We start from the raw sequence: 22,127 nt of genomic DNA on the forward strand, positions 1-22,127 counted from the left end.
ACTTGGACTTCAATCACTCATTCATTCAACAAGTTTTATTGAGCAACTGCTAGGAGCCCTACATTGTTCAGGCCCTGTTAATAATAGCACCGACTTAGACCAAGGAGTTACTTTCCTGGAGTTAATTTCCAGTGTGTGAGATAAAGAACAAATAAAACGTGTCAGATGATGCTATGCAGAAAAAGCATAGAGGTGATTGGAGCACAGGGTGTTTTGCTATTATACATATGTGAGCGAGGGAAGGTTTTACTGAGAAAGTGGCAATTCAGCAAATATCTGAGGGGGTGAAGGAGTGGATATGGGGCTAGGGAAGTGTGCACCAAGCAGGAAAACAGTAAGCCTAAAGACCTGAAGGCAGAAGCATAGTTGACAAATGGTGTGGTTGCAGTGGAGAAAGCAGGGAAAAGTTGTAAGACATGAGGTCAGAGAGGCAATGTATGTAGGGTGGTCTGTAGGCTATTGTAATATTTATCTTAAGTGGGAGGTCACATTTTAGAAAAGGTACTGAATGGTTTATTTTGGGTAGAAAAATAAGCCCAGAATTTCCTCCTTACCAAGGTTGTAGAAAAATTTAACAGAGCTCCAATGTTTGAAAAATTTTCCAGTGCCTTGATCATGTTTTTCCTTCCTTGTTCCTACTTCTTTCCCTTCCTTTCTCTCAGCTGTATCTGGGCCAACATATAGTGTTTGCTTATTAAGGTTTAAATGGATAACAAGTAAGCAATCCATGGTAAAAATCAAAGGGAAAAAAAACCTGGTTTTTCTACTTATATGTTTAAAAATTCAAATTCAGAAAGACAAAAGGCATCCATAAAAATTTTAAAGGAATGTGCATTTTCAGGATTGAGAAGAAACAAAGATCTGTTGAATAGGTGTTGAACATGCTGAAATTACTAGATGGAATTTGCATATCAATCTTTTTTCACACACTGTTGGATTAGGTGGATTCTTGGTAAAATCAGTAGTGTATTGTCTTTTGAATTTCTTCTCAACAACATGTAAAACACAGCAACCAGAGAAAAAGGGAAATAGTGAAACATGGCAACTGATCTAATATCTGCATAGGAAACTGAAACTTAAGGAATAGGTAGGTACTCCTCAAGATAGTGTTTCAGAACAAACACTCATCGTCAGTAACTCTTCTAGGAGATGAATGTAAGTCCAAGTTTCTTAGCACCATTGATATGTGGGCTGGATAATTTGTCATGGGAAGCTGTTCTGTGTATCGAGGATGTTTACATAGCATCCTTATGTATACCCACTAGATGGCAGTAACACCCCGCAGTTGTGACAACCAAAATTGTCTCCAGAGGTTGCCAAGTGCAACTTCTTTGTGCCTGGAAGGGCAAAATCCCTCTCTTCCTTCTTACTCTCTCTATCTCCCTCAGTGCTACAAATAATCAGGGCTACAAAGAATACCCTCATGACCTCATGTATACACGTATGCCTTTTTTTTTTATATTAGTCCTCATAGCACAGTCTGCAAGAAATAGAAAGTGGACTTAGGTAGGAGGGGAAATATTGAATGCAGGGGAAGAGAAGGAATAGTGGTGGAACTCAGGAGGAGGCCTGGGTCAAAGGATGGACATCAAAGGGAATGTCAGAGAAGGCATTCTCCTTTCAGCATGGGACTCCAGAGTGGAGGTGTCTGTATCACATGTGGTTTAGCTGGGGAAAAGATACAGAGTTGTGGACACACTGATGGTGGTAATCCAAGCTGGGGCAGGATATAGGGTAGAGGCCTGGAGTCCCAACGCAGTTTCACCTCTAGCAGCATCATGAGAATGGAGACATTCCCCAAGGACCTGGAGCCTGCGATCCTGTATAGACAGCAATTAGCAAAGACATGGGCTGGGACACCTATCACAGCAGTGAATGGCAAGAGCCTTGGCTTGGCCTGATTCCTGTGTATTTGGGGAGATTCTTCAGTGGCAGGAACTCTAAATAAGGACACCAACTGAGGTTCTGTCAGTCATTTACATGGGCGTAACAAACTCCTGAAATTCAACCATCAATTTAAAGAAACCTATTGGCAATGCCTGGAAATACTCGTGTTAAGTTTGGCAATAGCGTGTTCAGTCTTTCAATACAAAAGAGCAACTATTTTTCTGGATTTGCTGTTTTGTTGTTTTTCTCTGCAAGCATCCAGGTTTTCCCGCATTTTTATTTTATTGAGCTATGGGAAGTGTAGAGATCTCTTTCAGAGTTCGGAATGATGGGACAGAGATGGTATTAGGCCACAATACACAGTAAGTAACCGTGATCTCTGGAGATTGTCAAACACGCATCACATGAACACACTCATCCTGAGACTTACTTTGCATTAATTAACTCTGCTTTCTGGGTGCAAATGATGTATAGCAATGCCTGGGAAGAGTTGCCTAATAAAGTATTGACCAATCCAACAATTATTTATTTTTAATATTTCTGACTCTGTGAGACTTGGCAGTGGTTAGATTAATCTTAGAACCATGTACCCTCCTTCCCCAAACACAAACACTTTAAGGTATTGTCTTTGTGAAATCTAATAAATCTCTTGTTTTAGTGATAAGAAAGTTGGGAAGATTGCTTCTATGTAACTCTAACACCTGCCCTGCAATGATATAAATTTTGGTCGCTCCAATTACGATAAAATTTCAGTAGCAATCCAAAGCCCAGAGCAATATTTCTGAAAATTCCTTGAGGATATGTATTCTCACAGATTAGAGGTTCCCACCAAGAAACGCAGGGAGCCTCGAAGCTGGTACAAAAGGATTATCCCCTAGAGTCTCTGGAGGAAGTATGATTGTGCCAACACCTTAATTTCAGTCTAGTGAAACCTATTTCAGACTTCTAAGCTACAAAGCTATAAGATAATAAATCTGTGTGTTCTTAAGCCACCAAATTTGTGGTAATTTGTTATAGCCACAATAGGAAATTAATATATCTTCCCCAAAAATATATATCAATGAAAAAACAATAACATTGCTTTCTTATTTTTCCTTTTTAAAAATATTACTGTGCATTGCCTTTTAATAAAATGTCATAATGAAAGATGATTGCCACCGATGGTCTCTCAGATCATTTAGCATCCGTTTCATATTTTTTGCTCTAACTAGATCAACACTAGCAAATGGCTGAATAAATAGCGCTTCAGACAAACTGGCACAACACAAGAGAAACTGCTTGGAACAACTCACAATGTATTAAATTTCAAACATATTCATGGAGCAAGCTGACCTTTAATTGACTGAGTACTTGTTTTAGTGTCTGTCTCACTAGATTGTAAACTACATGAGGTTTCGGGAAAATGTCTGCGTTGTTCACTGAAGAGAAGCAGAATATACCACCCCTAAATATGCTACATGGGCATTAAGAATTATTTTGAGCAGAAAACAATTGAAAAGCAGATATAAGAAAAGCTCTCTGCCATCCCCCATTTGCCTAAAAACAGCCCATAAATTTGTGAAGGTGTCCCCCCTCTTCTCTCTACCAGGGAATACAGAGTTAATCACCAGAGAAAACTCCAGGCACTTATCAGTCCAGAGTCACTGCCAAAGGAATCTACATAACAAACCTTAGTAACAAATGGTTATTTTACATTAGTTTTCCCCATATATCTACCTTTCTACAAATTGCTACCTAGAAACTCAAAGTTCTTTTTCTTGTCTTATCACTTCTCCAAAAATGTATTGTTCATTTGTTAGGATGCTACAAAAGCCTACATTCTAATCACCTCTTTGAGTTACTTATCACTGGGTACTCTGATGTGCATGTGAGATGCACATATTAATGAAATTTTATTTTTCTCTTGTTAATCTGTCTATTGTCACTCTAATTTATGGGGCCCCAGCCAATGAACCTAAGATGGGTAGAGGAAATAGAACTTTTCCTCCCCTGCATCACCATAGTATTTTTGGTATCTAGCACTGAAAACTATTTGTTGATCAAATGAATGAATCATTTTACTTTATGTAAGTGCAGTGTTTTATTTGCTATAAATGTACTTAACAAACTGTTATTTCTACTATATAACATTCACAGAGAAATGGATTCTCTCTCTTCCTCTCTCACACACAGAAATACTTACTGTTTCACTATCTTTTGAATACAACTAACACATTATCAGGTTTGAATAACTGTCCAAACATTACATCATGACAGGGAATTACATATGTTTCTGAAAGCAGCAAGCAGAAAAGATGATTAGTACATGTTAACCTAAAATCTAATGAAATGTGAGCATGTTCCATAGTTCAGCGCCTACCAATCATATCCCACAGAGTTCTCGACCAGCAGCCGACAGCCGTAGGGCCCGCTCATAACACTCCAGGGCTTCATCAATTTCTCCTTTCAATTTGTGGACGAACCCAAGGATGCTCAAGCTTTCTATGTCTGAGGCATTTCTCCGAAGTTTCTTTACAGCCAGTTTCTCCAAAGAACTGATACTTTTATCTCTTGTAAATGATGGGTTTGCTATTTCTATTGCTTTTAAATAACAGATAATTGCATCGACTTCAGATTTCTTTTGAAATTCCTGAAATCGGCCATAGAGGAAATATATCTCTTGCTGGTGTTCTTCGTCAAGTGAATTCATGCAAAATAATTTTTGATAAGCATCTTCAGCTTTTCTGTAGTCACCTGCTTCTATGTACATACCTGCCAGGTGTTTATAAGCAATTTCAAGTGTGGGCTTTTGTTCCAGAGCAAATTCAAAATGAGAAATGGCTAATCTTGTTATTTTGTCAATAGCTTCTCTATCCTGTCCTTTAGGCTGAAAGTTTGTAGCTTTCTTTATGTTCAAAACTTGTGCTCTGTAGCAAAGCCCCATCTGATGATGCAGGAAGGCAGAGGTGGGTGTTGCCCGCAAAGCCTTTTTTAGGAGCTGAAGAGCTTTGTCCACAGAGCCTTTTCTTCGGTAAAACTTGGCTGCATAGCGAAAGACGTAGGTCTGCGAGGACTCGCTGGTCAGTGCTTCTTCAATGTACTTTTCTCCCTCAGCTTCTTGTCCCACATCCTGAAGCTTCAGAGCAAGGAGCACCTTAATATATGCATCTTCCGGATTTAGCCTGATGGCCTCTTTTAGGGCTTGCAGACAAGATGCCTCACTGTCCTGTATTGTTTTGTTAAAACTATCCAGACGATAGGTAGCGATTGCATACCCAGTGCTGAATTCAGGGTTTTCAGGGTCGACTTTCAGAGCCTTTTCAAAGCAGGCCTTGGCCCGTTCATAATTCTTCCCTCCACATTTCAGCAGGGCCCATCCTTCCTCACAGTCCATCTCAGGACACTCCATTCTATAGTAGTTAGTACTGCCAAACTTCTTACAAGTGTTCTCTACCTTGTCCAGGTACGTCCTGGCTTCTGCCAGTCGGCCCATGTGGTAATACAGCCAGGCATAGTTGCCCCAGGTAACCAGACTTCTCAGGTCTGATTGATTGGCATGTTCTTGCTGGATTAAGTCTTCAGCTTCTTTCAAGCTCTCCAGGGCTTCCTTATGCTGGCCTTTCAGGTGTTTCACATAGGCCAGAAGGTTGTATATTCCCACATTGTATTTGGTGTCTAGGAACTCAATCTCATCGAAGACCCTGTTTTCTAAATCAGTCATTTCAGTGTCTTCAATTAGCAACTTCCACGTAAAGTGGCATCTCAACTGATCCAGCCCATCTTTGATCTTATCTTCAGCAGTAGTCTTACTGTGAAAACAAAACCAGATTTTCTTTGTTAGGTGAGGAACAGCTAATGGAAAGATGCCAGATAAAACTCTATATTTATAGCCTTGAAAAGGACATACCTGCTGTGATTTCCTTAGAGTCTCTCTGTCATTGACTCTGGAACAACATCAGTTTGAACTGGGTGTGTCCACTTATGTGTGGATTGGTTTCAATAAATACAGTTGGCCCTTCCTAACAGGTTTTGCCTCCAGGGATTCAATCAATCTTGGATGGAAAATAGTATTTTTGCATTCCCCACAGTGGATGGAAAATACTATTGTTTCGATCTGTGGTTGGTTGCATCGGCGGATAAAAAGGCCAATTGTACAGTTCAAAGTTACAGTGGATTTTTGACTCTGTGATGATGGGGGATGTGGGGTAGGGTTGGCATCCCTACCCTCCACGTTTTTCAATGTTCAGCTCTGTTTCTAAGATCTGCATGGAGTTTGAATGCAATGTGCTTGGCTCCCTATGCTGGCTCCAGCACTTTCTATACAGGTAACCTCTTTGTGCGTCGGAGTCACATTTGTAAAATAGGGATAGTAATACTACTTATCACACTGGGGTTGGTGAGGATTAGTAAGCCATATATGTAAAGCACTTAGAGCATATAAAGTGCTAGATAAGAGTTTCCTATTTTTCTTTTAATGTGATTTGGACAGAGCCCATTTAGAAATGCAGAACATCAGGGCCTTAGTCTGCAGGTTATGCGACAAAATAAGATCACCTAAAAGAGATAATTCTGACCAATTATTTTCTTTCACCTATTATTTGGAAATACTTATAGATTCACAGAACATTGTAAAGGTAGTATGTAGTTTCAATGTACACATCACTTAATTTCTCCCAATGATTATATCTTACACAACTATAGTACAATATTAAAATTAGGAAATTGAAATTTGTGTAATATGTATATAGTTCTATGATTTTTTTATCCCATGAGTAAATCCATGGAACCACCACCTTGATCAAGATACAGAACTACTTCATCATCACAAATATCTATCAACTATCCTTTTATAGTCACATGTGTCTCTTCTTTCCCTCCCCAAACATCCCTAGCCTCTGATAACCACTAATTTGTTCTTTATCTCTATAATTTTGTCATTTCAAGAATATCACAAAAATGGAGTCCGATAGTATGTGACCTTTAGATATTGGCTTTTTTCACTCATCACTGACATTTCAGTTATTTCTGGTTTGGGCCTATGACAGATAAAGGCGCTATGAATAGTTGTGTACAGGATTTTGCCTGTACAAACAAAGAAACAAAATAGATTTTCCTTTCTCAGGGATAAATGGTAGGGGTGCAATTGCTAGGTTATATGTTGAGGCTCTGCTTACATTATTAAGAAACTGCCACTATTTTTCAGTGTTCTATATCATCTTACATTTCTACTAGCAATGTATGAATGACCCAGTTCTCTGCAACCTTACTAGTATTTGGTATTTTCACTTTTTTTTTTTTTTTAATTTTAGCTCTTCTAATAGGTGTGTAGTGATCTCTCATTGTGGTCTTACTTTGCGTTTCCCTAATGGCTAGTAGTGTTGAACATCTTTTCACATGTTTATTTGCCATTCACATATCCTCTTTGGTAAAATATCTCTTCATATCTTTTGCCTGTTTTCTAATTGGATTGTTTGTTTTTATTGTTCGGTTTCGAGAACTCTTTATAGATTCTGGATATGAGTAGATTCTAGATATGAGTTCTTTGTGAGGTGTGTGGTTTTCAAATATTTTCTCTCAGTGGGTAGCTTGTCTTTTTCATCCCTAATAAGGTCTTTTTAAAAGATTTTTATTAAAATACAGCTAACATGCAATATTATATTAGTTTCAGGGGTACACCATGGTTATTCAATGTTTATATACCTAAAAAAGTGATCACCGTGATAAGTCCAGCAACCACCTGACACTGTATCATGCTATCACTATAATATTGACTATATTCCCTATATCCCCATGACTTGTTTTATACCTGGAAGTTTGAACCTTTTATTCCCCTTCACCTTTCCCTCCCCCCTTTTTTAATTTTTCAATTACAGTTGACATTTAATATGATTTTGTATCTCAGGTGTACAGCATAGTAGTTAGACATTTATATAATTTAGGTAGTGATCCCCCTGACTAGTCTAGTACCCTCCTAGCACTATACATAGTTATTACCATATCATTGACTATGTTCCCTATGCTTTACTTTATATCCCCATGACTATTTTGTAACTACCAATTTGTACTTCTTAATGTCTTCACCTTTTTCATCCTGCCACCCAACTGTCCCTCCCATCTATTACCCCAATAAGTCTAGGACCCATCTGACACCATACATATTATTACTATATTATTGACTATATTCCTTATGCCATACCCTACATCTCCATGACTACTGCGTAATGACCAATTTGTACTTCTTAATCCCTTTCCCTTTCTCATTCACCCCAACCCCCTCCCATCGACAACCATCAGAATAGAAATGAATTCATTTCTATTTTGTTTGTTCATTTGTCTCGTTCTTTAGATTCCACATATAAGCAAAATCATATGGCATCTGTCTTTCTCTGTCGTACATACTCCACTCAGCACCATACCCTCCAGGTCCATCCATGCTGCTGCAGATGGCAAGAACCCATTCCCTTCCCTGACTGAGCAATATTCCATTGTATATATGTACCGCTTACTCTTTACCCTTTCATCCAACAGCGGACACCCAGGCTGCCTGTAAACAATGACGCAATGAACATATGGATGCACATTCATCCCTGCCAAGTAGCATTTTGGGTTTCTTTGGATAAATACCCAGAAGTGAGATTACTGTGTCCTTCTTTGTCTCTTGTTATAGCCTTTGTTTTAAAGTCTATTTTGTCTGGCATAAATACTGCTACCCCAGCTATTTCTTTTTTTTCATTTTAATTTTTATGAAATATCTTTTCCCATCCCTTTACTTTCAGTCTATGTGTGTCTTTCCATCTGAAGTCAGTCTCTTATAGGCAGCATACTAAAGGGTATTGTTTTTTAATCTGTTCAGCCACTCTATGTCTTTTGATTGGAATATTTAATCCATTTACATTGAAAGTAATTGCTGATAGATATGTAGTTATTGCCATTTAATTTTGATTTTTTTTTTTTGGTCTTAAAGAAGTCCTTCTAAAATTTCTTGTTTGTAATACTGGTTTGGTGGTGATGAACTCCTTTAGCTTTTTCTTGTCTGGGAAGCTCTTTATCTGTCCTTGGATTTTAAATGATAGCATTGCTGGGTAAAGTAGTTTTGGTGGTAGGTCCTTGTTTTTTATCACTTTGAATATTTCTTGTCAATCCCTTTTGCCTTGCAAAGATTCTGTTGAGAAATCAGCTGACAGTCTTATGGGAGGTCCCTTGTAAGTAACTAACTGCTTTTCTCTTACTGCTTTTAAGAGTCTTTCTTTGGCTTTAATATTTGGCATTTTATTTATTTATTTATTTTTGTATAGTATTTAAATTTATTTCACTTAGGGAAGTAAATCTATTAAATTTTCTCAAAATTGTAATTAGCATATTACATTTAACAATATAATTTACTTATAAATTTATTTTAAATTATTCATTGAATTTAAATGTTTAATATGTAGTACTCAAAACTAGTGACTTGTAAGCTTCTAATCATCATCTAAGTAGTTTTTCCTTCTTCCAGTGACTCACCATTGTTTTATATTACTTGAACATCTTCCATTATATAACCAAACTTCCCATCCACTCTCAATGTTAATTTATTTTTAGATTGCACATTTCTAATTATAAACCAAATTTTTGCATATTCTGTACAAAATGGTGAAACCCAAGAAGGTGAGGAGAAAAAGTCAAAGATTAAGGTTTCAAGAGAATCCTATAAAGACGTCCAAAATTTTTTAACACTTGACAGTCCGTATACTGCCGCCACAAACAATCAGCTGGCTTCGAGATAGAATTGACAGATGCATGATATGAGATCTGAAGAGCCCAAAAAGATGTGTGTGCTCCACAGGAATCACACCACAACCAGGAACCTTCTGCATAAAGAATCAGAATATCTGAAATTTCAATGCCATAAACTATCAGTGCTTTCTCTGAAATTCTTTGAAAATGAAAAAGGATCCCGGTATAGAGAATTCTTTCAGCCAATCAGTGTGACCTCACATCCAGCCTCTTCCTATTGGGAAAAGGAAAAGAAAAGTAAACGTGGAAGAAAGTGCAGAAGAGAGATGAAAGGTCTCCAAAAACAATCTTTGTCCTCTTCACAATGCTACCCGAGCCTAAGCAGTCAGACACACCAGTTTTCCTCCACATCTGAGATAGTCAATGGGAAATGGAAAGTAGGGCAAGCCTGAGTTATTTCTCGGGAACTGAAGGGACAGCCTCTCTGAAGATGAATGCTACATCCCACCATCAACACCTACTATGGAAAGACAGAATTATCCCTCTTTCTTAGTTTCATCAGCCCCATCTCTGTGCCACAAATCAGGTAAGTAGGCATAATGAATATTTAACCGAAAAATATAACTTTTGTGTTTGCTTTGTTTAAAGCCTAACCTGTGAGCTACAAAAATGATACATTCATAGCTAAGGTAGTGAAGAAATATGACACAAGCCCATAAAGAAAATGTATTCAAGAAAGTTAAGAGAATAACATTATAAAAGACACATAAAAAAATGCCCACAATTTAGCATCAGCTGTATATAGCAAATATGCTGGAAAATTCTTTTTTTCAATTTTTTTATATTAGTTTCAGCTGTACAACGCAATGTAATAGACATTTAAATCCCTCATAAAGTGATAAGCCACCACCCTCTGACATCTTATACAGCTGTTACAATACCATCGACTATCTTCCCTATGCTATACTCTACATCCCATGACTATATATACTTATATATTTAGTTATAGTTGACATTCAATGATATTCTACTTCAGCCCTTCAGATGTATAGCGTATTGGTCAGGCATCTATACAATCTATGATGTGATCCCCTGATAAGTACAGTGCCCATCTGTCATCTTACATAATCTTTACAACATTGTTGATTATATTCCCCATAGTGTATTAACTATCAATTTGAATTTCTTAATGCCTTCACCTTTTTCACCCTGACCCCAACCCATTCCCATCTATCACCCTGATAGATCTAGTATCTATCCGGCACCTTACCTAGTTATTACAATATTATTGACTATATTCCTTATGCTATAAGCTACATCCCCATGACTACTGTGTAACACCCAATTTGTTCTTCTTAATCCCTTCCCCTTTCACCCATCCTTAACCTCCCCTCCCATCTTAAAGAAGTCCCTCTAAGAGTCCTTGTAATACTGGTTTGGTGGTGATGAACAACTTTAGCTTTTTCTTGTCTGGGAAGCTCCTTCAATTCTAAATGACAGCCTTGCTGGGTAGAGCAGTTTTGGTTGTATGTTGTTGCTTTTCATCACTTGGAATATTTCCTGCCACTCCCTGTTTGCCTGCAAAGTGTCTGTTGAGAAATCAGTCGTAGCATGATTTTTCAGGATGCTCGTAATATAAAATAAGCCCTAATGCATCTTTTGGAGCAAAAATTACTATAAGACCCAGTCTTATTTTTGGAGAAATACGGTAGGGCTGATTTTATATTACAAGCATCCTGAAAAATCATGCTAGGGCTTATTTTCCAGTTAGGTCTTATTTTCGGGGAAACACGGTAGAGTGGCCTTATGTAGTGGGTGTGCTGTGGGGTTCAGTGGCACAGTCTTTCTGGTCACCTGAGCCTCATGCTCCACGTGTGTCCCTTGTGTGAGCCCTCCTCTTGCAGTTGAGACTTGGTTGATAATTGCACATCAATGTGAGGGACTGACCCTTGGATTCACTGGTTATAAGGACTGGCCTTGACTACAGTGGAAGGGTTTTTGTGCAGGGGCTGATCCTACAGAGCAGGATCTGCTTCAGCAGGACTCTGGTGCCTGCCCAATCCGCCCCTTTGGTGTGTCGTACTTGAAGACAGCTAGGTAATGCTCCAGCTCTTTTTGAAGCTGGCCACTGGGGGCGCCAGCCCCAGGACCAGCTTGGAGGGGATCTGCTGTAGGTGTACTTCAGCCACAGCCCGTGCCTCACCCAGGGCCACATAGCAGGAGTCAGAAAGAAATCTGCAGATGTCTGCCGCCAATGCTGTGATTGGAAGCGCCTTTGAGAGGCCAAGCTGTGAACAAAGGTCGGCTGCCACTACTGTCAGCTTAGGGCTGCTCAGCCAGAGGTACAGGACACACTCAAGCCAGATGCTGCTTGTCTGCGTTACGCAAACCTTTGAGAGAACCTAAGGAAGTGCAATCAAGTGGTCTGCATGAAAAAGCTGCAGGAAGCGGCCTGGGTGTGCCCAAAAGTTGAGCCATGAGAATAGTGGAGACTCGGAAATGGTGGCCACTTGTGTTTGCAAGCCAGGAAGGGGGAGGGCTCAACAAAGAAACAATGGCCTCTGCCAGCTCCTCCATCCAAGAGAAAGCTGCCTCTCTAGCACCCGTCCCAAGCCAGACAATTCAATTCGCCACCATTTGTCCCTGCCGCCTTTCCAGCTGCTGCCCCAAGCTAAGTTGTGAACTGAGGCGGCTGTTGCTAGTGCTGGTCTTAGGACTGCTCAGCCAGAGGACATGCCAAAGCCAGATGCTGCTTGTTTGGGTTATGTGAACCTTTGAGAGATTTTAGGAAAGTCTGACACATGGCCCCAGACAAGCCATTTGTAGGGAAAACCCACTGGAAGCAGCTTGGGTGTGTATGAAAGTTGGGTCAGGTGGGGTCTCAGGGATTTAGCAAGGCAGGGAAAGGAACTGTTAGCTGACACTACAGAGATAGGGACCCTTGTGAACACCTGAGTGGGGATGAAAGTCTTCACTCCACTTGGCCTTCTAGCATCACCTTGGTGAGGGCACGGGAAGGGAAAGAATTGGGATACTTATCTATAGCCTAGGAAGGGTAGAAGTCTAGGCTTCCCACTCAGCCTTTGCTGGTAGTTTTCAGAATGGTGCTACCGTTTTATGTATGTATGTATGTATGTATGTATGTATGTATGTATGTATGTATTTATTTATTTATTTTCCTGTGGAGTTTGGCTGGAGTAGAATGGTTGTTATTTATAAGTTTTCTGTCTTCCTAGGCTGTCTCTCTCTTGGTCCTTTTGCTAGATAAAGCAGACTTTTGATGGGATTGTTCTATCCATGCCTGTTGGCATTACTAGATTGCTGGCTTCTCCAGTACTCAGTCTGGGATACATGCAGAAAAGAGAAAGCCCACAAAATCCACTGCGTTGTCTTTCCTTGAGTCCCAAGTTTCCTAGCTGATCTGTCCTATTTTATCCCCCATTCAATGTGTTCTTATATTTGTTTTAAATCTTACATGCAGGGTTTTTAACTTACTTAGCAAGAGAAAAAGGGAAATATACTCTACTCTATGTTTTTGGAGGCAGAAGTTCTTTGCCCAAGTCTTAATATGACTTATTCCATTCCCATTACTAAAATGGCATCAAGAGAAATGATAATAATGATTCTCCTTGAAGGCGTGTGTGTGTGTGTGTATGTGTGTGTGTGTGTGTGTGTGTGTGTGTGTGTGAGAGAGAGAGAGAGAGAGAGAGAGAGAGGAAAGGTACTGTTGCTTCTTTCCCCATGTTATCCATTTAGTCTGTAGGTAAGGCAATTTCTTTTGTTACTTAAAGGGAAGAACACTTCCCTTTATTCCTTCTCTGTAGGATACTGACTTCCAGAATAGAGTCAGGCCTACCCAAGCTTTCAAATGGTAGAGCTGGGTTGGAGAATGTGGAGAATGCATTGATCTGACACACCATATTGAATTGATCCAGCCAGTCTTTGGACAAGCTACCGAAGAGTGGTAGATTTCCCTAGCATAGACAGGCACTGCCCCCAACAGGCTTACTGCACTGGGGAAAGGAAATTGAGGAGAAAAAAACACTGCATGTCCAACTAAGCCAGAAATTGTTGCCTTTTACTGAGTCAAAATGTGGCCCATGGATGGCAATTTCTGGCCATTTCAGTTACATTACTCATTGCACACTTCCTATGAGAAAGAGACAGACAGGGTAGAGAATAATCTCAATGAGTAACTACCACACCTTCCATTCAAATTCAATAAGTAACTACCACTACTTCCACTCAAATTAAATGGCTTAATGCAAAAAAAAAAAAAATATCTAATCAAACAATAAAAAAATTAGATGATTATCTAGCTACCACAGGTATATGCCCATATGAAAAATTTTAAATGCTCCCAACAAAGAAAAGCTCAGGACCAGATGGCTTCCCTGAATTGTATGGTGAATTCCACCATCTGTTTTAAGTGTAAGGAGTACAGCTGAGCTGGGAGAGAGAGAGGGCTAAGCTGCCAGGTATCAAAGTAGCCAATTAAAGCAACAAGCCCAAGATGAAAGAGTCAAGCATTTTATTTATTGTTACTATGATGACATGAGCAAGAGTATAAAGCTGGAGAAAGTGCCAACTCCACTGTTCCATTTTCCCCCACAGAATGGCACACCAGTTTAAGTTCGGGTAGATCAACACAGACGAGGCTGAGAGCCCTGGACAAAAGTTTCTGGTAGTTAATGGACCCTGAAGTCCAGGGAAGCATGAGGGTGAGGACTAGAAGTGGAAAAGTACTGGGTACAGAGTCATAATGGGGAAAAGTGTTTTCAAGTTTTCCCTCTCCTCCCCGCTATATGGAGATCTCAGCAGAAGAGTTAGGTTGGTGCAAAAGTAATTGCAGTTTTTGCAATTATTTTTAACCTTTTATACTGCAATTACTTTCGCACCAACCTAATACCTAAAGAAGACCTCTGCCCGATGCCTCAAATAAAGAAACCAAGAAATGAAAGTGCCTGCACTAGGAAAGCAAATAAGTGCAGAGCATGATGAGCCAGAGGGGCCTAAGTCCTTGACTAATCTCCTTCAGAGACTGCAATTCATTGCTTGTGCATCAAGTCTGTTGTGTGAAAGACAGCTTTCCCCCAAAAGATCTGTCAGGAAAGCCTTTGTAATTTCCTATGGTCAGGGCTGAAAAACCACATGTGGATTTTAAACCAGGAGTTGGACGCCTCATAAAAGAAAAGTTAACATCAATTCTAAAACTATCCAAAAAATTAAAGAGAAAGAACACTATACTTCCACACTCACGAATTCTGAGGCCAGCGTTACCCTTATACCAAAGCCAAACAAAGACAAAAAGAAAACAAATTAAACTGCAGACCAATTTCCTTTATGAATATTGATGCAAAATCCTCAACAAAATACTGGCACACTGACTTTAATGGCCTAATAAAAAGATTATACACCATGGCCAAGTGGGATTTATTCCTGGAATGCAAGAATGGTTCAATGTATGAAAATCAATCAATTTAGTACACCACATTAACAGAATGAAGGGAAAAAACCCCACATAAACATCTCAATCGACATTATGCTAAGTGAAATAAACCAGGCACAAAAGGCCACATATTGCGTGCTTCTGTTTCTATTAAATATACACGATAGGCAAATCCATAGAGACAGTAAATAGATTGAGGGTTGTCAGGGCCTGGGTCAAAGGATGAGTGGGGTGTGACTACTTTAGGTATTGAGTTTCCCCTGAAAGTGATGAAAATGTTCTTGAAGTAGATACTGGTGATAGTTGCACACCATTGCAAATGTTCTAAATACTACATAATTGTGTAGTTAAAAATAGTTAAAAATGGTAAATTTTATCTTATGTGTATTTTATCATAACAAAAAAATCATATTACTAACCTGAACAAAATTTTTTTTTTCTAGTACATACATGTTGAAATAAACACAAAAGCCTTAAAACATAAGAGCTAATTAGTATGCCATCTGAAATTACCTCCTGGATCCCCACTGGTATCCTTTAAGAAACAGTGGTTTAAAGGTTAAGTAAGGTATCATTGAATAGAGACTCTAGTACATGTCTCTGCTCTATCACGTGTTATCTGTGTGGTCTTAACATTTTAAATCTAAGATTCATTATTGCACAATGAATATAATATGAGTACCTGCCTCACAGATTTTTTTGAGGGTTAAATGTAATAATTTACATTATACTTTTAGAAGCTATGCTGGCACTTAATAAGCATTCAGGAAGTGATAGCTACTTTTATATAATAATAACAATATTTTAGTAAATATAATAAATATAAATAATAATTATTTTAATTATCAGTGACAACCCACTCTATCTGTCTGTGGACCAAATTAAGCAAAGGCCTGTAATTGTACATTTTCTGGAACTTATGACCCTTCAAAATTTTGCCTACTGGAACACTCAGGGGAAATCTGCAGATTAATAGTGATTGTCTTCTTTTTATTTAATCTGTGGATATCAGGGGTTATTTGAATCTAGATTCAATGTAGACAATATAGAAATTCCCACATTAGGTCCTTTAGCTAAGGAAGATGTGGCTGTACCCAAGCCCAGAACTCCAGCCATGTCCCATGGACAGAAGGAGATCAAAGATCTGCAGATCACCTGGCTTCCCCAGGGGAGAAGTAATCTGCTTATCTTAAATCCAGTCAGACTGAGAAGGCTGCCTGCCATAGGAGCCCGGAGGTGCAGAGAGTGAGAACAGAAGCCTAGAGAGAAAGGCTTTGTTTTCTAGGCTGTGAGCTTCTCCCACCACATCCCGCAATATTTCCCTCAAGACATTTGAGAGACCACATGACTGTGGCTCAAGTCCTACTTTTCCTCCATGGCAAGGAGCCAGCTAAAAACAATGTCTCTATCTAGACAAACTGTCCATTCCCTCCCTGTGTCAGACAGAAGTGAGCTTGGTGGAAAACAATTTCAGAGATTGGGGTCAGCTTCTTCCTTCCTGCAAAACTCTTTTCCCATTTCCCCCTTCTCCGGGCTTTAGTGAGAGGTAAGCTTCCTCAGGACGATGCTAACAAAAATAAAAATACCTGAATTAGTAAAACAGTTTATGTGTGTGTGTGAATGTGTGTGTACACACACACACATACACACACAGTCCATAAGTAGATGCTCAAATAGAAAAGTAAAGTATCTTGACAACATCACTGGAACTAAGTCTGTTGAGATAGTATTGATTAACTTTTTTCCCCAAAAACTTTAGATAGAAAGAGAAGTAGGAGAAATCCTTACCTCATGGTTTCTGTGAATTAGGCAGCAGTTCTGCAGTGTTAAGTTTAGCTGGATGGGCTCCTCTGAGATCTGGCCAGCCTGTCTTGTGGACTTTCAAGCAAATTTAAGCCTCACGACAGGGCTATATAAGGAAGACAAACAGTACCTAATAAGATAATTTGTGGGCGTGCTGCAAGGACAAATTGGAAACCAAAGTGAAACCTGAAACTGAAACTGAAGTTGTCAGAATTCATGACAACTTCATGAACTTAAATAATAAGGAAAATGAAATCTAAACAAGTGATTGCTTTCTTCACCTTGTTTTGAAAACTGAGGAGAAACTGGTGAAAGCAGTTTTAGTGATGTGCTAATTCCTCTGTCAGAGTCTAACTGGCCTTGTAGAAACCTGGGAGCTAGGAGCATGACAGTATGTAGAGTCCACTGAAACTGGAGCCAAGGACACCTGGGAAGACTGGCTGTGTGAATTTGCCAAGGTCATGCCCCAGAGCTGTGCCTCTGTTTGCTCATCTGAAAACAGAAGTTGCTCCTTTTGAGATATAAAAATCTGTAAACCTCTAAACTGGAGTCTTAACCCAACTTTGCTCCTATTTGCTGAGAGCATGTATTTTACTGATGATTCTGTGCCTTGGCATATCCTTATGGAGAATGGTCATAAGAATAAGAGGCCTATAAGCTTTTCCTTATACAGAGAAACAGAGAAAATGCATGTGCTACCATCTGAGACTTCAAACAAAACATGTTAGGTCTAAGTGACAATACTTTCTCATTTTTAATGCTCTCTATTGTAGTTATCTAAGGTATTCTTATTCACCAGACATGATTGTCATACCTATGCAAGAGCATTGTCCAGTCCTCTTGTCCATGGTACCCAAGCTTGGCCTAACCCAGCCTGGCCCATGTCATCTTCTGTATTCATGGTGTTTGTGATAAGAGGTGGAGAAAAATAAGTGTTGAGACTGGAGTCTTGGGTACAGGTGAGTCAACTATTACTGGTGTCTGCTGGGCTCCTGTTTCTCCCCATTTTTCAATGGAAATTGCCCCACTCTCATGATACCTGTGATAATGTGGTGAGTCCCCAGCAGCTTTTGTAAAGCAAATTTATCCCCACCACAGTTTATTTAATCATGGGGAAGTGCTTATTGAGAGAAGACAAATAGATTTGCTTCACTGGAAAGCTGATTCTGGGAAGTATTGGACCCGTAACATATATATTTGTGTACCATTGTCAGCCATATTTTTCCATGTGGCCTGAAAATAACGAAAACAAAGGAAGTTTAATCACAGAGAGGAGTATCAAATGGTTGAGCTGAGAGAAATAGAGAATTTGAGATTAAAAAATGGAAAGTTATGATGTTATCTTTTGTCCACAGCTTCACCATCAAGAGTCAAAGGATAAAGACGGGGGTGGGGTGGGGGGGTCTTATGAGATTTCCAGGTGATTTCTGAGTTGTATGAAACCAGATTACCAATGACTGGACCCGGGACCATATTGAGGTGTGTTCCTAGTGCTATAGAAACCCAGTTCAGCATCAGATCTGCCTCATACCCTAAGGAGGAACTTCAGCCCATTGTTGCTTGTCATGGAGGCTGGCGGCTGGATTCTGGATGATTGCGCAGAAAAGGAAGATTTGAGAAAAGGTAGCCCCATTTTCAGTTAGCCTCCTATATATGGGAGGAATCTACTTTCATGTAAATATATAACATAAAATAAACCTACTCCTAATTAAGTGACCAGGATACTACTGTTACTTTGGGTTTCAGCTTGAAAGAAATAAGTAACCCACCTGGTTCAGGAATGAAGGAAATAAGCCAAATACCAAGAGAGTCTGATTAACCAAGAGAGTTAATCCCTGATCACGTTGGTAGGAGGTAAGACAAGGTGCTGTGGTTTGGCATGGGAAGCCCTCTATTTCTCTAGCATGGATACCCACATTTTGAGCCAAATTCTAACTCAACCTTAACTGTAGTTCATGGAACATGAGTTTAAATAATTAGCAACTACCTGGCACATAGAGATGATGATGATTATGATTCTAATCATCAAGTCAAAGTCATGCTTTCTTTTTAAAAGCAGCTACCTAGGTACTTTGTCTTTTAAAATAAGAAACAGAAGAGGAGGAGCTGCGAGAGTATTTTCCTCGTAGGAACAATGGACGCAAGGCTAGATCTAAAATGTTTCCACTCAGTCCTTCCTGCCTAGTTCCTCTCCTATCTCAGCCCCTCACCAATTCTTAAGCTTCCACTGAGACATTGTTACTGAATGCGAGGGATTCATCTCTTCCTGAGCAGAACCTATTGAATCTCAACCAAGACAGTATATAAGCAAAGAAAGTTTATTACTTGTAGCAAGTAAGGAGAGCACTGGGAACATCTCCCTGAAGCAGCATCTCCCAGAATAGAAAAGGGAAATCACCTTTACTGGGACTAGTTATGCATATTCTTTAAAAAGGGACAAGTCATTATATACATATGTAGGGGCTGGTTCATCCTAGCACAGGCACAGTAAAGAATCATACTTTATCATACCTCCCATGTACAGAAAATAGTGAATAAGCTCTACCTGGGGAGGAGAATTTAGCATTCTAGTGAAGCAGGGTCAGTCTTTGTTCCTTTTAGGCATCCTTATCTGGTTTCAACAGGAACAAAGTACTATGGCTTTCCGTTAGCCTTTCAGAGAAAATTTTTGTTCTGCAAGACAGCTCAGCAACGCTTTCAATCCTATTCTATTTACAACATCCTGAACTAGTCCGAAAGTTCTGCACAAATAAAAATTTCTTAATAAATAAGACAGGTTTATCCATGTATTCTGATAAATGTTCAGGCTTCGCATATAAGCAAGTGCTGAAATGAACTAGAAAACCTCTCTTTTTTGGGAACAAGGTGCCTGGAATTATTGGGGGAAAAAGCAATTGGGTTTGTAACTTTCCAATGCATTGGATAGAATGCAGCAAGGCAGACAAAATGTTTCCCTCGTCATTGCTGTGAATTTGACAGTGGTCTTGATTCGAAGGGTTCTGGCTCAGGCTTATTAGGCATTCAGAAACTTGCCCAGTGCCTTCTTGGGATATACAGACCCATGAGTCACACAAGACAGAGCAGCATTAAGGAAAGAGAAAAAGGCAACAAAGTACATGTATGTGTACGTGCACGTGTGTGTGTGATTTCAGCACTGGAGTATGAGTCCATTCCCAGGAGTCTGAGACCAGCTCCCTGAGTGACCAGCAGTGATAAGCCACTTCACCTCTGTGAGCCTCACTTTCCTCAGCTGATAAACAATTATTGGGGAAAAAAGCAATTGTAAGTGATTTGGAATGGAGCGTTGGATCTCAATCCCTACTGCATATTAGAATCATCTAGGGAGGTTTTAAGAACAATGCTAACTAGGCCCCACCACAGACCAGTTGAAATCATCTCTGGAAATTGGCCCCCAACCTCAATATTGAAAAAATCCTCAGGTGATTTTGATGTACACGTGGGCTGAAACCAGAGCCTTGATCATCCCTGGTGTCTATTGTACCGTGTTTCCCCGAAAATAAGACCTAGCCAGACAATCGGCTCTAATGCGTCTTTTGGAGCAAAAATTAATACAAGACCCGGTCTTATTTTACTATAAGACTGGGTATAATATAATATAATATAATATAATATAATATAATATAATATAATAATATAATATAATACCAGGTCTTATATTAATGTTTGGTCCAAAAGACTCATTAGAGCTGATTGTCCGGCTAGGTCTTATTTTCAGGGAAATGGTATGACTGAAATTCCCTGAATGAGCAATCTGGGACTCAGTCCCTGGGTGTACTTCCCTTCATGTGAGGCCGATTCAGTATCTTCATTACTCTGCCTTGTTTCCCCTCTATCTGCACGGTGGGCAATTAACTCCTCAGTCTCTTCCTGATCCCCAGGAAGGGATGGAAAAAGAATGGAATTTCTAGTGGTTTGAACACTATAAAAAAGCATGCATTTAGCTTTTGAGATTATTCCTAAATACTTCCAATCACATCCATAGAGAAGGACACAAAGACGCCAGAAGTCCTTTGTTATGAATGGTCTGACGATCTTCATATCTTGTCATGGGTTTTCAAGGGTCCACTCAGCCCACCTTGACCCACAGTTCGGCTTACTTCAACATAGTCAAGCACATATTACAGGCTTATTTGGAAACAGTTATAGACTCATAGGAAGTTGCAGACAGAGTATTTCACCCTCTCGTGCAAGAACAACAACTTGTATAAACATTGTACAATATCAAAAACAGGAAAATGACATTGGTATTGTGTGTATATTTTAAAGATAAAATATATCATGAGTTTATCTTACAAATGCAAGTTTATAAGATTTTTACTTAACCTAATTGATCTTATATCTCTGTGTCTTTTCTTCCAAGCTCAATATCGCTTTTCAAAGTGATAACTTTCATATGATTTATTCCACAATACACTAACAGCAGTCACAGAATAACAAAATTAACAAAGCACCTTCCAAATGATTGCTGAATAGAGTTTAAGATATATATTTTATTTTTATTTTTTCTTTTCATCCACAAGATGTATCCTAGAAACGTAGAGTCAAATTATACTGTGTTAAAAGTCACCTGGAATACTTCCTCTCTATGTAGTTTCATCCTGTAATCCATATATATTTTGGTGTATTTGCCTCAATTTGATTTACTTTTTAGATATTGTCTTTCACTTTTTCATACTAACATTTTATTATGAACATCGTCAAACAGAAGAGTTGAGAGAATTTTACAACAAACACTAACCACCTAGATTCTGCAGTCACATTTTACAAATTTGCTTTATTACATATCTGTTCATCCATCCATCTATCTATCCTGCAACTTATGTTCTTGTTATTGCATAAGAAGACCATCAGTACAATTAATTGATAAAACAGTGTACTTTAGTCACACCTTGTTGACAAGGAAAAGACAATGTTCGTGCTCTAGTAGTTTTCTGGTGTTTAAATCTAATAAATATGAGGGTTGGAGTCAGGGTGTTGTGCTATTATAAAAATTTGGGTGAGGGAAAGTAGCGGTTGAGCAAAGATGTGAATAAGGTGAGGGAGTGATTGATCACTGTGGATATGGGGCCCTGGGAGAGCGTTTAGCAGGGGAAACAGTACATGCAAAGATCAGGACATGGGAGCATAGCTGGCCGGTGCAGATGGGGAGCAGAGCGTGGAGAGCGGGGGAAGTCGTAAGACTGGAGGTCAGAGACGTAATGTGAAGGTGGTGGGCATATAGGCTATTGTAGTCACAATTCAAAGTTTGTGTATTTTAGTCACAATGTTTATC

At 39.3% G+C, this 22,127-nt stretch overlaps 2 protein-coding genes across 9 annotated transcripts in view; one reads left to right on the forward strand and one right to left on the reverse strand.

Annotated features, from left to right (window-relative positions):
* SLC16A12 (solute carrier family 16 member 12) overlaps window positions 1–22,127 on the forward strand; it is a 184,963-nt gene that overhangs the window by 111,223 nt on the left and 51,613 nt on the right. The window lies entirely within an intron of this gene.
* LOC109450775 (interferon-induced protein with tetratricopeptide repeats 1) overlaps window positions 2,404–22,127 on the reverse strand; it is a 48,569-nt gene continuing 28,845 nt past the window's right edge. The window contains exons 1-2 of one of the 2 annotated variants that reach the window (XM_074339412.1): window positions 16,820–17,006; window positions 2,404–5,675 (exon numbers count right to left, since the gene is read on the reverse strand). In XM_074339412.1, the coding sequence (XP_074195513.1) occupies window positions 4,250–5,675; window positions 16,820–16,824 (1,431 nt within the window). In that variant the 5' untranslated portion in view covers window positions 16,825–17,006 and the 3' untranslated portion in view covers window positions 2,404–4,249. Of the gene's footprint in view, window positions 5,676–16,819; window positions 17,007–22,127 lie in introns of those variants that run through there. The other variant, XM_074339413.1, reaches the window with a different exon arrangement.

Source organism: Rhinolophus sinicus, linkage group LG07 (genome assembly GCF_036562045.2).
Source record: "Rhinolophus sinicus isolate RSC01 linkage group LG07, ASM3656204v1, whole genome shotgun sequence".
Lineage (NCBI taxonomy): Eukaryota > Metazoa > Chordata > Mammalia > Chiroptera > Rhinolophidae > Rhinolophus > Rhinolophus sinicus.